Genomic DNA, 14,631 nt, shown 5'->3' on the forward strand with positions numbered 1-14,631 from the left:
AAACCAGAAGTGGCCATAGATTTTTTTTTGTTTCAATTACGAACATTTCTAGAACTGTATTTTCTGAAAAATCAGTTGTTAATTAAAAAAGTAAAAAATATAAATTATATTTGCCCACTCAACAACAAGACAAGAACATCAAATACATTTAATGTTGTTTTAAAGTTGTTGTTTTTTTCTTTCTTTCTTAAGTTTATTTTGATTATTTTTATATCAGATAGCCCACCAAAGGCTAATTACACTAACTACGCCCACCTGGTGGACAGAGCAGCCAGAAGAGTAAAAATGCTCAATTTAGCTTTTGATGCAACCAACCAAAGTTTTCCTGATCCCATTCTTCTCCCTGTTCCCATTTCAAATTGTTAAAGCTCAATTTGTCACCATGCTAAAAACCCTTCTTGCACTTTTGAGGACACCTATGGTTAGGGGTATTTGTAAGGGAGGTCCCATTAGTAGGTCCCATTAAGGCAGCATCCATTTAGGATTTTGATAAATATGACCATACATGTCATGCTGCAGGAAGGAAAGAGTAGATGAAGCGTGGATCTAAGTGCAGCCTCTTTTGGCTGGCCATTAGGAGCTGTAGACCCAATGGAGGGGTTAGCAGAAAATAGGCCCACAGTGGAACCAGTGGAGTTGATGACCATGGCAGCACCGAAGGGATGGAGATACAGTGCACAGCATAAATGAATACACCCCCTCTGAAACTTCTGAAAGTCAGCAATTACTCAATTACTTAGAAGACATGTTAGGGTTCTTTAGAGATATAATGTTCCAGCAAGTCTGCTTAATCAATTACCAAAGAAGCATGTCAAAATTATTGAGGTTTTCTTATCAGGGTGATAAAATATTGTGTAGCAAAAATTAGTACACCCTTCTAAAAGTTACTAAATAAAACAAAATAAAATTTTTCTGGTGTAAGTTTAAGGCAATGTTTGATCAACGGGTAAGTATGTTGAACCAAAACATTTAAAGAGAAGTAATTTCTTGACAATTAAAAGTGTTATATAGCCCACTGAATCATTCTCAGACTTAATGCTGACAACAATGGAACCACTTGGGAAAGAACTCAGGCAGGGACGTGCACAGACATTTTAGGGGGCAGGGACTCAAGTGGAAAAAAGGGCACTTCTCATAATTATTTATTTAAAAAATAATGAACCCTTAAATAAATTAAGACAACTTTGACTTCACTTACACTCACGCGATTGTTTTATACCCCACAGATTTCTACAAAATAATCAGTTCACACAGAGACCATGGTTTTCTTTAGTATATACTAGGTTTATCACAAGAGAAGTCAACAGCAACTATTTTCAAGTAGCTATAAATAAATGACTGCACCAAGGAGAGGGACATAGTTTCACTAATAATTTGTTTATTTTGCACAAATCAAGAAATCGTTTTAATAACTTTCATGAAGTGGACAATTTTAAGATTTTACAATTTTAAGGTCCATTTTTGCTGCCATGTCTTTTACTCTAATGGAAAGAAAACTTAACCCTAACCCCACACATTTAGATGGAGTTTGTTTTAAGCCCTCCGTCTGTTTGCATCTGTTTTTTTTTTTCTAAATTAACCAAAATAAGCTAATCTGCATATTTAAACACATCAAGAATTTTTTTTCCTGAACTGTTAATACATTATATATTATAACAAATGCCTGCAGAGGACGCCAAAAGCCTGCTGATTTTTGTTGTTAGACAGCACAGCACGATCAAATCCACGATCAAAGCCAACCATGATTAAAAAAATATATTAGTTAAATAATAATATTCGCCCACTTCTTTGTGATAGAAATGCTACAGCCACTGTAATTTCTTCAAGAATATGTGGACATCAAACATGCAAAGACAGAGCGAGGGTTTAAACTTTTATTGATGTATTATCCTGTGTAAGCGTAGATTTAAGAATAGCATTATGTAGCTGATGCTGTATTATGATTTTTAAATAGTTTTAATAAACCATGCATCCTTAGAAATCTGTCTAATAATGTGGTTCATGGATGTGCGTCCATGGAATGCTTCTCTTCTTGTATTGACAGCCCAACCTATCGGTCAAGTGTTTACCATGGTTCAAAACGCAATGCAGAGCACAATATAATAATTTAAATTATAATATGACACATATTTCACTAGTATCAAATCAGGCAGATGTGTTGATTGTGGTCAAACTATTAATGCAGTGTTAAATATATAAATAACCCTTAAATAGACAAAACTTTCAGGTTTGTGAACATAGGCTAGCCTACCTGAAAGAAATGCACGGGATGGATCCATCTAGGGCCTTTTTTCTTTTTCGCTTCTTATCGCCGGACAGTAGTTGCATTTTCGCGGGAATAGTTGTCACAAGTGAGGTGAGGTGGGGTGGGGCGTGGCGCGCGTGCGGGCATGAATGGCCTGTCGCGGAGTGAGGGCATCTGAACTCGACAAAGCCGACCTGATATAGTATTTTTTATAAAGTAAATATATTTGTTTGACAGGGAAGCTGTGCGCAAACAGTAATATATATTAATTTATTAAAAATAAAAAAAAACACCCCAGAAAAAAGGGCACTTTCTCTCCAGGAAGAAAAAGGGCAGGGGCTCAAGCCCCCTTTTATGTCTATGTGTGCATGTGCCTGCTGTCAGGAGACTTATTTCTTAGCACAAAAGAAGACACAAGAGGATTACCAAATCATTGTTTTAAGTGTGAAAATATAGCAAAAGTAACACAGAAATTCAAAAACAATGGACTTGTGTCAAGGCCCCTGAAATAATAAGGCCTTCATTTTAAGCTTTCATTTAGTGATGAGGGATTTTTTTGCTGGACAAAGAGCAGAAGAAATACCAAGCGAGTGTCCCAGAGCCAGCAAAAGCTATGAAAAGAATGACTGTTCATCTCACAGAGTAAGATGCAGCCTGCAGAAATGACATGCATAGTTGTTGTTCTAACTGGAACTACTTACTGTAGCCAAAGTGCAATAAAGTCAGTTAGCCATTTCCAAAGGCCATATTTACAAAATATAGATTCTGGGAATCAATACTCTGGTCTCTTGAGACCAAATCAATCATTTTGGATCTAACAGGATCCAAAATGTTATGGTGTTGCAAGAGGAGGAGTACAGTGAGAAGTGCCTGGTTCCCACAGTAAAGTTCAGTGGTAAAGCTCTTATATAGGGCTGTATGAGTGCTGAAGGTGTGAGGGAGTTGTGCTTTATCAATGCTGTCATGAATTCCCACACCACTGTGTAATTTAATACACAGACTTGAAACTGAAGATGTTACCCTTTCCTCATTCAATGCAATGTTGGGCATTTTTTCAACAAGACAATGAGGTTATGCATTCTCCCAAGGAGAATTCAATCTTCTGTGGACATGTATTGCACTCAATCTTAACACTCTTGAGCACCTGTGGGGGATTTTGTAGAGATGAGTTGAGCAACACTCTCTATTAAAGATCAGGGCATTTAAGGAGCTCATCATCCAGGAGTTCAACAGGACAGATGTGATAACTTGTCATGAACTTGTACACTCTGTGCCAAGAAGGGTCAGAGCAGTATATTCAAAATTATGGAGGACATACTAAGTGCTAGAATATTATGCATTTGTTGAATTAAATCTAGGGTGTACTCATTTCTGCAATCCTTATTTTAAACAAAATTGGCTAATTTACTTATTTTATAGCTATCAATGACATATATTTCTCAGTTTTTATTATGTATATGTTTAATACATTTTAGTTTTGCCATCTTTCCATTAATTGAATTAGTAATCATAAAGAAAATACACTGAACTGAGATGAATCCAGGAGACTGGAGGACTGCGGTGGAGCCGGTGGGACAGAGTATAATGACAGAGCCAAAGGGATGGAGGACCATGGTGACACCAAAGGGGTGGAGGGCCAAGGCGCAGCTGTGGGACCTTAAGTCTATTTGCGAAATCAGTGGAAAGACGAGGGACCACGGTAGGGCCAGCAGGATGGAGAACAACAGTAGAGCCAAGGGGTTGGAGAGCTGTGGTGGAGCCGAGGTATCAGAGGGACGAGGACGAGCCTAATGTATCATTTTCACCGAGCGGTACGGTACAGTACAGTTCAGTATGGTATGCAATTTTTGCCGTTTCCATTGTCAAAAGTTGTGAATGGTAATTCCGAACTGTACTGAACCACTTTTTGGGACCCTCCCACTGTGGTACCTAGCACAGTAGTCCGGTACTAAAGGGTGGAGCTAGACTCGCTGCAGAACATTGATTGGTTGACAGAGAATCGTCACTTGCGCGTGTTACAAGGGGAATGGCAACAAACAAACAAACAAACACAAGAGGTGACATTTTTTAAATAAAGTTGAAACACAATACCGTTTCTTCTTGTGACAAACAGCCACATGCTGAGAAGCAAGAACAAGACCTGCTGTATGTCCTCCATTGTTGTTTACTGTGTTGCTTGCTTCTTTTTAGCTCAAGAATGACATTGATCGCTACTGTCCTGCATACATCATGCCTATCAAGTAACTGTACTGTTAGCAGTGGAAACGCAAGCCAGATCAGAGTTTACCATCCTGAATTGTACTGAACTGTACTGTCCTGACCTGTTCCCCTCAGTGGAAATGAGTCATAAGAGTCGAGGTAGTCCAACAGGCCGGATGGGAGCAACAAACTGAGATCGAGACAAAGGGCTATATATACAAAAGATAAAATGAGAAACCAGTGGTTTCTAGTTAGAGGTGGCAAAGTTACATGCAAAGATTCACTACTACCAATGATATGCTGAATATGCATGATAAAATAAATAAAGAATTATTATTATTATTATTTGTTTGGTTTTGGGTCTTAAATAACAGAAGTGGAAAGCCACACTTCATGTGAAATACTCTCATCAGTAATGTGCATCCAGGCAGGCCTATCCCTGACCAAAGTTGTATGTGTAAAAGAGTATAAATGACTGTTATGATACATTTGACTTTAATTCTTGGTAGCATCCTGATGGTCAAGGTACAAACATACAAGTGTTCTGTTCAACTTATTTCATTGAGTAAGTATTATTCAACCACTCAGCATTAATCTCACTCTTGACCCAGGACTTTTACCTCCAGGTAATTAAGACTGACTTATTCAGCAGGCCATTTAATATCTATTCAGACACAGTGTGGCTTATATAAAACTTGTGAAATCACCTTGTCGTAGTCAACATGTGATGCCAAAAAGCTGCTTAATTAAACAAACCACATCACTCCTCCCAGAGCAGATCAAATAAATTGAGTAGATGTGAAGTAAACCTCACAGTCCACTGCCTTCCACCATGATCGCTCTCAGATTGTTTAATTTGTTCTTCATCACCTCAACACTGGAGGATGAGTGTGAAGATGACAGAGGGATGAAAACTTACGATATCTCCCTTTACAAGCGTGGTGATCTTTTGGTGGTATCCAGGATTTTTTTTAAACATTTAGGAATCTACTTAGGCGAAGGTCGCGTAGCTCATTTTATCCCAGACATCCTACCAGTTTTCACTAAAGAAAAGTCCATTGTTGCGAAGATGGTGACCAACAAAAGACTTATTTTTGGAGTGTTGGCCAAGGCAGCCAGTGTTCGTGTAGACTCTTTGGCTGATTTTGCATATGGTGCTCAGATTCAGGTCAATAGTACAGATAGTGTACAGCCACTGAATGGCGAGGAAGTGGCACAGCGGTCAGAGAAGCTGATTGGATCTTTCTGCTACAGCTTACTGTGGCACAACTGCAAACACTATGTCATGTATTGCCGCTATGGTGTTGCATTTAGCTTCCAAACCTTCCAGGTAAAAACTAAACAGGGCTGATGTATAGACAATGTGGAATATAGATACAAGAGTTTGGTGTTGGTAAAATTTTAAAAGTCTCTTATGCTCACCAAGGCTGAATTTATTAGACTAAAAATAAATATTGGGAAATATTCTTACAATTTAAAACAGCTGTTTTCTATTTTAATTTATTTTACATATAATTTATTCCAGTGATAGCAAAGCTGAATTTTCATCATTACTCCAGTCTTCAGTGTCACATGATCCTTCAGAAATCATTCTAATATGCTGATTTGGTGCTCAAAAAACATTTCTTAATATTATCAAATTTGAAAACAGTTCTGCTGCTCAATATTTTTGTGGAAAACATGATAATTTTTTTTCAGGATTCTTTGAAAATAGAAATCTTTTGTAACATCATAAATGTATTTCCTGTCACTTTACTGTTTACTGTTCAATTTAATCTTTGCTGAAGTCTTTCCGTCGTTGAAACACTGATTATGCGATTACATGAGATACATTTCAGTAAGTTGTACTGTATCTTTCAACATACCTTCAGATGTTCATTCAAGTTTAGTCTTTAACTAGTAGGCTATTAAAGAGAAAGAGATGATAGTGTTCACTCGTGCTCCAGGCTGCCGCCTAAACTGAGGTGCCTATACAGAAATCTGTCGCGCCACATTAAAGAACGTAAAAACTGCATTTTTGTTTAGAATTTTGTGATAAAATGGACAAAGTTTTAAAGATGACACTTTGTTTCTTATTGAAAGTACCAAAACGTGGAGCTTATTGTTTTTAATGGTGGTTAGGCAGCGCTGTTTTTGTTGTGTAGATTCAGGGTTGGGTGGGGCAGCAGGGGTGGGGCGCGTTTGGTACGCCATGAGAGTATTGCGATACGTAGGGCCTACCGTAGGTGGTGTATTGCAGTTTTTTGGTTTGGTTTGAATATTGTTACATCCCTACTTGAAATACAACATCAGAACAGTGTCTTGAGGTGTGGTAACCATAGTGGAATAATTGACTCTAATAATTGAAAATAATGCACTTCGCTTCGCATCATGGCCGCATTACCACCTCAGGTGTGCATTATTTTCTAATAATGAAATGGCCCGTCGTCAATTATTCCTTACAAAAAAATATGTCTGATAAAGACCTCTTTGCATCAGAATATTTTACATGAATGAATTAATCTTATTTAGAAATGAAAAAAATAACATACATCTGACATCTTTTTGGAGTATTATGTGTTGTGAGAGTATGCAGTTGGCAGTACGTAATAGGACGTGTGTGTCATGCAGGAAATCCATGAGCCTGAAAATAGCATTTAAGTTTAATGGCATAGCTAATCTTTACATAAGTGGTGACATTAAAAATGAATACTTTTAAGTTTCTTGAGTTTTATGTGTTGACATGACAGTCACACTTTAAAGCCTCCCGCTGCATTTATTTACTTGTCCATTTTTGTTTTCAAATTCCAAGCAGGATTTCACAATTTCCTCCTACAAGTACAGATTATCTCCTATTTGAATATGTCAGTGAACTCTTCCCCTCACGATTTATTCCCCATAAATAGAGCTGAGAAAAGACAAAAAAAAAGGCATTTTGTGTAGTAACCTTAACCACATGTGCTATGAAAAGCTGCTGAATGCAACAAACAAACAGAATAACACTTTTCAGAGCACAAAAGCCCAGTCTGAGTCTTGTATTTGGATCCAAACAGCTATAACTTCTTGCTGCTATACATGAAAATTATATTCAATCAGTTACTGTATTATAGGTAACATGTGGACTAACAATGGCGGTATGGTATGGTACAGTATAGCAATCTTCAGTTTATTAGATTAAGTATTATGAATGAACATGAAGTACTATAAAAACTGAATATTCAAAAAATAAAACTAGACCTAGTACATAAAAATTACATAAAAAGTTACATAAAATTATGTAAAATCAGCATGGTTCTTTTTCTATTCAAATTGTTATGAGAATCATACTACATTTAAAATAATAAAACCCTAAATTGCACACTCCAATATACTCCAATATATTTTGCATTTTGCAATAGCATCAAACAATAGTAGCAGCACCATCTAGTGGACAGTCATAAAGCATGACCTTACACAGAATCATCCGTTTTTGTGAAACCTGCAGCAAAGGTTCCTAATACAGAACACATAAACATCTTAATCCACGCTAAACAGTTCCTCTCCCCTCTCTTTCAGTTCTGCAAAATTGTAAGGACAGTTCTCTTCAGCAGGAAGATAGCCTTCCTGTCAGCTATAATCGGGGTCTTCATCATTTTATATCTAGGCGCTATGACACCTTTCACCACCCTCCCCATTGTCATCCTCCCCTTTACCATCTGGATGGCATCTTGAAGACACTCCGGGTGGAATTTGTCCTTTATTGTTTAAACAGCCACAAAAGCATCAAGGCATTTACTCTGGCAACAACTGCTATTCAGGCTACAAAATATCTTGGTATCTGCACAATATGTGTCTGCACACTATAAATGTTACAAGGAGTGGTGATGATGGATTGATGGATGATTATCACTTTCATTTAACAATTTTAGCACTATTTTTGTAATAAATAAAAATGTATGACAAACAACACACTATTGTCTATGTTTAATGTGCACCATGATCGCAAGACATCTGCCACTGGCCACAGCAGAATTGTAACACTCGAATGAGTGAAAACGTAAACGAGAGAGGAAATCTGTCACTGAAGGAAACAAACAAAACATCAGAAAAAAGAAAAGAAGAAAATCAAAAGCAATATAAAAAATTTAGTAATAATTCATACTAATTCTATTCAGCAATTGTAGATTACAAAGGAACAGTAAGAAATATTTGAACAGTCCTGAGAAGTGCCATGATGTAGTCAGAAAGAACAGTAATGTGGATAATTATGATGAATGGCAGTTAATGGAGAGATGCTGCAGACAGTGTTTACATACACTGAGCCTGGATCCAGTCCTGCTTTGTTAAATTCAATGCAGGGGGAAATTCTTACTGCATCCACTTAAACAGGTAATATCAGGCTTGTTTGTTTGCAATTATAATAATATCATCCTTCAAGTTATTTTTTAGACTGTGCAGACAGGTAATATTTCACATGTGTATTAAGGGGATGCATTATTTGCAAGAAACACATTTTTAAGTTGATTATGATTTGCAATCTCACTTTGACTATATGACAGATATATTTCTTTATATTTAATGGTGTTATATTTTTTTACCCTTAAGTAAAACAGCTAACAGCACTATGGATCACTGGATTAACATCAGAAAACAACACAGAACAACAGAAGCAGTGCTTTAGGGAGCTGGTTATTTCTGTCTTTGTGTTCTCTGTAGTGTTGTTGCACTGCTGCTATTTATGTCAATTTGCCTGGCTGGACATTTACCTCAATCTCCCTGCGGAAGTGAATAAAAATCTATAGCAATTAATTACACAGCCAATCAATGACTAAAGCTGCCATCTCAGCTCTATTAGAAACCTATTGCACTGAGATTTAGGGGGGTCTTACTGAACATAGATGTCATAGCAACCAAGCTGCAATTATTGCTTCAACAACCTATAGTATATGAGAAGAAAACATAAGAAAACACATCGCAAGGCAGATTTCCTGTGGTATGAGCTTCTGGATGAGATGGATCAGGGATGGCAGACATAGGAAAGCTCTTTAGACAGTTGTTCGTCCAATTACTAATAACATGCTGTGGGGTTTGATGTTAATGCTGTGCCAAGAATATTAAAGAAAATAGACTCTGTATAAATAAGGAAAATGATTCATGGTATTTCATTATCCACAATCAAACATACAAAGTTATAATTTTATATAAATATATGTAATGGATCCACTCAAAATGAAATATATTTCATTTCATATATTTCTATATCTCTAGGGCTAGGCTATCAAGCTTTATCAAGTACATAAAGACTTTGTAAAAGTAATCCATATAAATCAAGCTGCATAATCTAAGTCTTCTGAAGATACATGATTGCTTTATAGATGTAATTTTGGCTTTAATTAAACATTGATCACCACAAATAAATAGATCATATCAGATATGGTAAAAGGATGTTAATTTGTGTGCTTGTTTGTCACAAAAATGATGAGAGAATATTCATTTGTGCTCCATGAACAAAAGTCTTATGAGTTTGCAACATGACATGAGGGTGAGTAAATAATGAATTTGGGTGAACTTGGGTGAACTATCCCTTTAATGTTCCTGGTCTTACTGTGAGCAATTGATTGTTATTCCAGAGTGCAATTGTGTGTTATTCCAGGGGAAAAAACTAAATGATTCTTAAACACAAAATGTATTTGCTCTTCCTCTGGGTTGCAGATGACAATCCATATTGACTTTATACTTAATATCCTTTATGAACACAGCACAACTAATCTAAAAAAGAGAAAGTCTTGAATCTTAAAGAGTAAATGGCTTAAAAAAAAAAATATTGAAAAAAAGAAATCTATGACACAAACTCAAATTTGAAAGTGAAGTAATGGTGGACAAGAATTGGAAAATGCTAAATCACTCAGATATTGTTACGGTATACAGGAGACAGACACAGATGTAACAGGTAATGGTTGTTTATTTGACCACAGTAGAGCAGAGGAACACACACATGTAAGTGAACTGGTTGTAGAGAGGTTAGAGCTGATGATATGAGGAATAGTTACTGTCCTTTCTTTTGTAGATGGATACACGCTGGAACACACACACACACACACACACACACACACACACACACACACACACACACACACACACACACACACACACACACACACACACACACACACACACACACACACACACACACACACACACACACACACACACACACACACACACACACACACATACTGGTTTTTGTGGTTTACGAGGACTTTGATGCTCAAACCAGTAGGATTGTGGTTTAGGGGGACACACCTTTCCCGATGCCCTACAGTGATGATAAAACTATCAAAAATTTTGTTTTGATCTGCAGATCACACATCTGGCTTTAAAGTTTCTTTACACACAACAGAACGGAAAATATGACAACATGACATATCAGTGGTATACAAGGACATTCCCGCCCATCCAAAAATGTTCCCGCCTATGACATAATTGTGATTTTTGGGTACAACCTGATTTATGAGGACACCTATTGTACAATACACAAAACATGTCATTTCTCTGGATTACAAGGACTAGTGTGTTTTACAGGTACATGACCACACACACACACAAACCTGACGATATGGTGTATTAGCAAGACTGAGGTGATTAATGAGTACCGGTTCCTCAATACAATACACACCTGACACACTCCAACATTACAGGGACCAGTGTGTTTAATGGTACATGACCACACACAACACACAAACCTGACGATATGGTGTATTAGCAAGACTGAGGTGATTAATGAGTACCGGTTCCTCAATACAATACACACCTGACACACTCCAACATTACAGGGACCAGTGTGTTTAATGGTACATGACCACACACAACACACAAACCTGACGATAAGGTGTATTAGCAAGACTGAGGTGATTAATGAGTACCGGTTCCTCAATACAATACACACCTGACACACTCCAACATTACAGGGACCAGTGTGTTTAATGGTACATGACCACACACAACACACAAACCTGACGATATGGTGTATTAGCAAGACTGAGGTGATTAATGAGTACCTGATCTTAAACACAATACACACCTGACACACTCCAACATTACAGGGACCAGTGTGTTTAATGGTACATGACCACACACAACACACAAACCTGACGATAAGGTGTATTAGCAAGACTGAGGTGATTAATGAGTACCGGTTCCTCAATACAATACACACCTGACACACTCCAACATTACAGGGACCAGTGTGTATTAGAAGTACTTTAATTATGACTTAAAATAACAACATAAACATTGAGTTTTTCCGGTTTTAACCATGTAATACCATCATGGAATGGCATTTTAAGGGGAAAATGAAATCCACAACTAAAAAACTAGGTCAATAACACATGGACAACTGTGTAATCTGTGTAATCAGAAAGCATACAGCAATATTAATGTTTTGACATATTGAAATGGCAACCATTCAAAACTTTGAAAAAATGTGAACAGAATTGTTGAGTCAAGTCAAGTCACCTTTATTTATAAAGCGCTTTTAAACTACATATTGTTTCAAAGCAGCCCTCATAACAGGAACATTGTTCAACAAAGATTGTTTGGGCTGTACAGCAGAAGAGTATTGTGTCATTGTTCAGCCAGAGTCAGTTCAGTGTTGATTCAATTACGTTGTAAAACTCATCAGTTATTAATTTAGTTCACTTCATCTATACAGCAGCAGCAGCAGCTCTGGAGACAACAGTCATGTCATCGTCCAGCTCAGTTCAGTTCTCATACAATAGTGTCAATGCAGTCAGATCAATAATAATGTTGAATATTAAATTGTCATGTTTTTGTGACAAACTACTGCTTTAAAGAACAGTTAAACTTTAGAGATTTACAGAGTGAAGTCTTAGTATATTCATGCTCTAGAATGAAACTAACATAACCAACAACTAAAATAATAATCCTTATACAACAGCATCAAATGAGACACAATGCAACATCACTTATTTTGTGCTTTTTTTTTCAAGCTAATTCCTTGATTTCTTACAAAATCTCTTGTGTTTTGTCCACAATTTTCCTTTGGTCATATGTGCCTTAAAATGATCAATTACAGCTGTAACTTCAGCATCTGACCAGCAAACCTTTTGTCCTTTCCGTCTTGTCCTTTTCCTTTCCGTTTTTTAATTTCTGCCGAACTCTCATTCTCTGTACAGATACATACTTTATTAAGCTCCTACTCTATCAAAGCTCATGTACTTACAATGATGGTCGTACTCTAATTTAAACCTCAGGTACCTTGACAAACTCAGCAGTTTTCCAAATGGGCATCTTCTGAACATCTGCAAGAAATCAGTTACATACTGATCAGGAAACTAAGATTTAACTCTCAAATACCTAGAACTTAAAACTGGTTATACACCTGATATCTAAAAATAAAATTTCAAGTGACACAAAATATTATTCTGGAGATTAAATGTTATTAGCCTGTTAAAGGGATAATTCACCCCAAAATGAAAATGTGATGTTTATCTGCTTACCCCCAGCGCATCCAAGATGTAGGTGACTTTGTTTCTTCAGTCGAACACAAATGATGATTTTTAACTCCAACCGTTGCCGTCTGTCAGCTGTATAATGGGTGTCAATGGAAACAATTCATAAGAGTCAAAACATATACATAGACAAATTCAAATGAAACCCTGTGGCTTGTGACGGCACATTTATGTCCTAAGACACGAAAAGATCGGTTTGTGCGAGAAACCAAACAGTATTTATATCATTTTTTACCTCTAATACACCAGTGATGTCTGATTGCGGTCTAACAGTGGAAGTAATGTCTAGCACTCATTGAAGTATATGCTCGAGACATCACTGCCGCTGTCAGAGCGCGATCAGACCTCACTAACCGAGTGCTGAACGCAGTTGGACATGGTGTATTAGAGGTAAGAAATGATATAAATACTGTTTGGTTTCTCACACAAACCGATAGTTTCGTGTCTTAGGACATCAATGTGTCGTCACGAGCCGCAGGGTTTAATATGGATTTGTCTGTGCATGTTTTTTGACTCATAAATTGTGCTCCCATTGACACCAATTATACAGCTGTCAGATGGCAATGGTTGGAGTTAAAAATCATCATTTGTGTTCGACTGAAGAAACAAAGTCACCTACATCTTGGATGTGCTGGGGGTAAGCAGATAAACATCAAATTTTCATTTTTGGGTGAACTACCCTTTAAAAATCTCCAAGTCTTTTACCAACACAAAAATGATAAACTCATTTGTATCAACCAGATTTACAATGTTGGTGCAACCCTGATTCCAATAATATTCTTATAGAAAAGTTGCACTATATAAGTGCAAAAATCTCTGTATATAATAACTGATTATTGCTCATTAATTATTACAATTAATGGCAAAAGGAATGTTTGGAAATATAAACTGATATTTCCTACTGACACACTACAGCAATAGATAAAAATAACTGGCTTAAAACCATTTTTCTTTTGTGAAAATACAAATGTTAAGTTGAACTATAAATATATAATTGTATCTATGCATTGTATTTATGACAATAATCTAAAATAATAATGGGTTAAAATAATAATAAACATAAACCTGTTAGTTAACACATACCAGCATTACTGGAGACGCCTGCGCAGCTCCAGCAGGAACAACATCCTGAGAAACGCTTTCATCAGGATCACTGGCATTAGGATCCATCATACTGATCTCATCTTGAAGAAAAACAGAATTTTAAAACACAAGAACATCTTCAGTTTAACCTGTTTTCAAAAGTAATTTATGAAACTTTATGCTGTTTAATAATAAATAAAAATAAAAATAAAAATAATAACTAATACTTTTAGATGACTATTATTAGAATTATTGCCAAGACAGAAATATACTACTACTGTAAATGAAAAACTATTTTACAATACGACATTACAATACTTCTATCTTCATTTCTTCGCTTAAGCTGTTTCAGTGAAAACAGGTTTATAAATGCATCTTATTACAAATCAGGTGAAATACTTGAAACAACTGGCCACACAAATTTTGTAAATAATGCGAATGTGAAATGTGTAACTGGTGCTCGTTGCGTTCCCAAATGCATGTTAAACTGCTGAGATAGAGTTCACTACATTCATTCCCTGTGAACTGAGACATGGAAAACACCGAATCACAAGATGATCGAGTGAACAAAGTGTGATCTCCACTTTGAAACGGGGAGCGCAACGGACTACAGTC

General features: G+C 36.6%; 1 protein-coding gene across 1 annotated transcript; it reads left to right on the forward strand.

The window, feature by feature from the left end:
• The first annotated feature begins 5,276 nt into the window (after positions 1-5,276).
• Positions 5,277-8,134, forward strand: si:dkey-30k22.5 (lecithin retinol acyltransferase family protein). The gene is made up of 2 exons (XM_067404807.1): positions 5,277-5,774; positions 7,979-8,134. Exons 1-2 carry the CDS (start codon positions 5,277-5,279, stop codon positions 8,132-8,134), a joined length of 654 nt encoding a protein of 217 aa, XP_067260908.1.
• The last annotated feature ends 6,497 nt before the right edge of the window (positions 8,135-14,631 follow it).

This window comes from Chanodichthys erythropterus, chromosome 12 (assembly GCF_024489055.1).
Source record: "Chanodichthys erythropterus isolate Z2021 chromosome 12, ASM2448905v1, whole genome shotgun sequence".
NCBI lineage: Eukaryota > Metazoa > Chordata > Actinopteri > Cypriniformes > Xenocyprididae > Chanodichthys > Chanodichthys erythropterus.

What these genes read in the sequence shown, in the direction of transcription:
- si:dkey-30k22.5 (XM_067404807.1), top strand. Translation starts at nt 5,277, where the DNA reads ATGATCGCTCTCAGATTGTTTAATTTGTTCTTCATCACCTCAACACTG. An exon ending in TTAGCTTCCAAACCTTCCAG is followed by an intron (nt 5,775 to 7,978) that starts GTAAAAACTAAA and finishes CCTCTCTTTCAG; the next exon opens with TTCTGCAAAATTGTAAGGAC.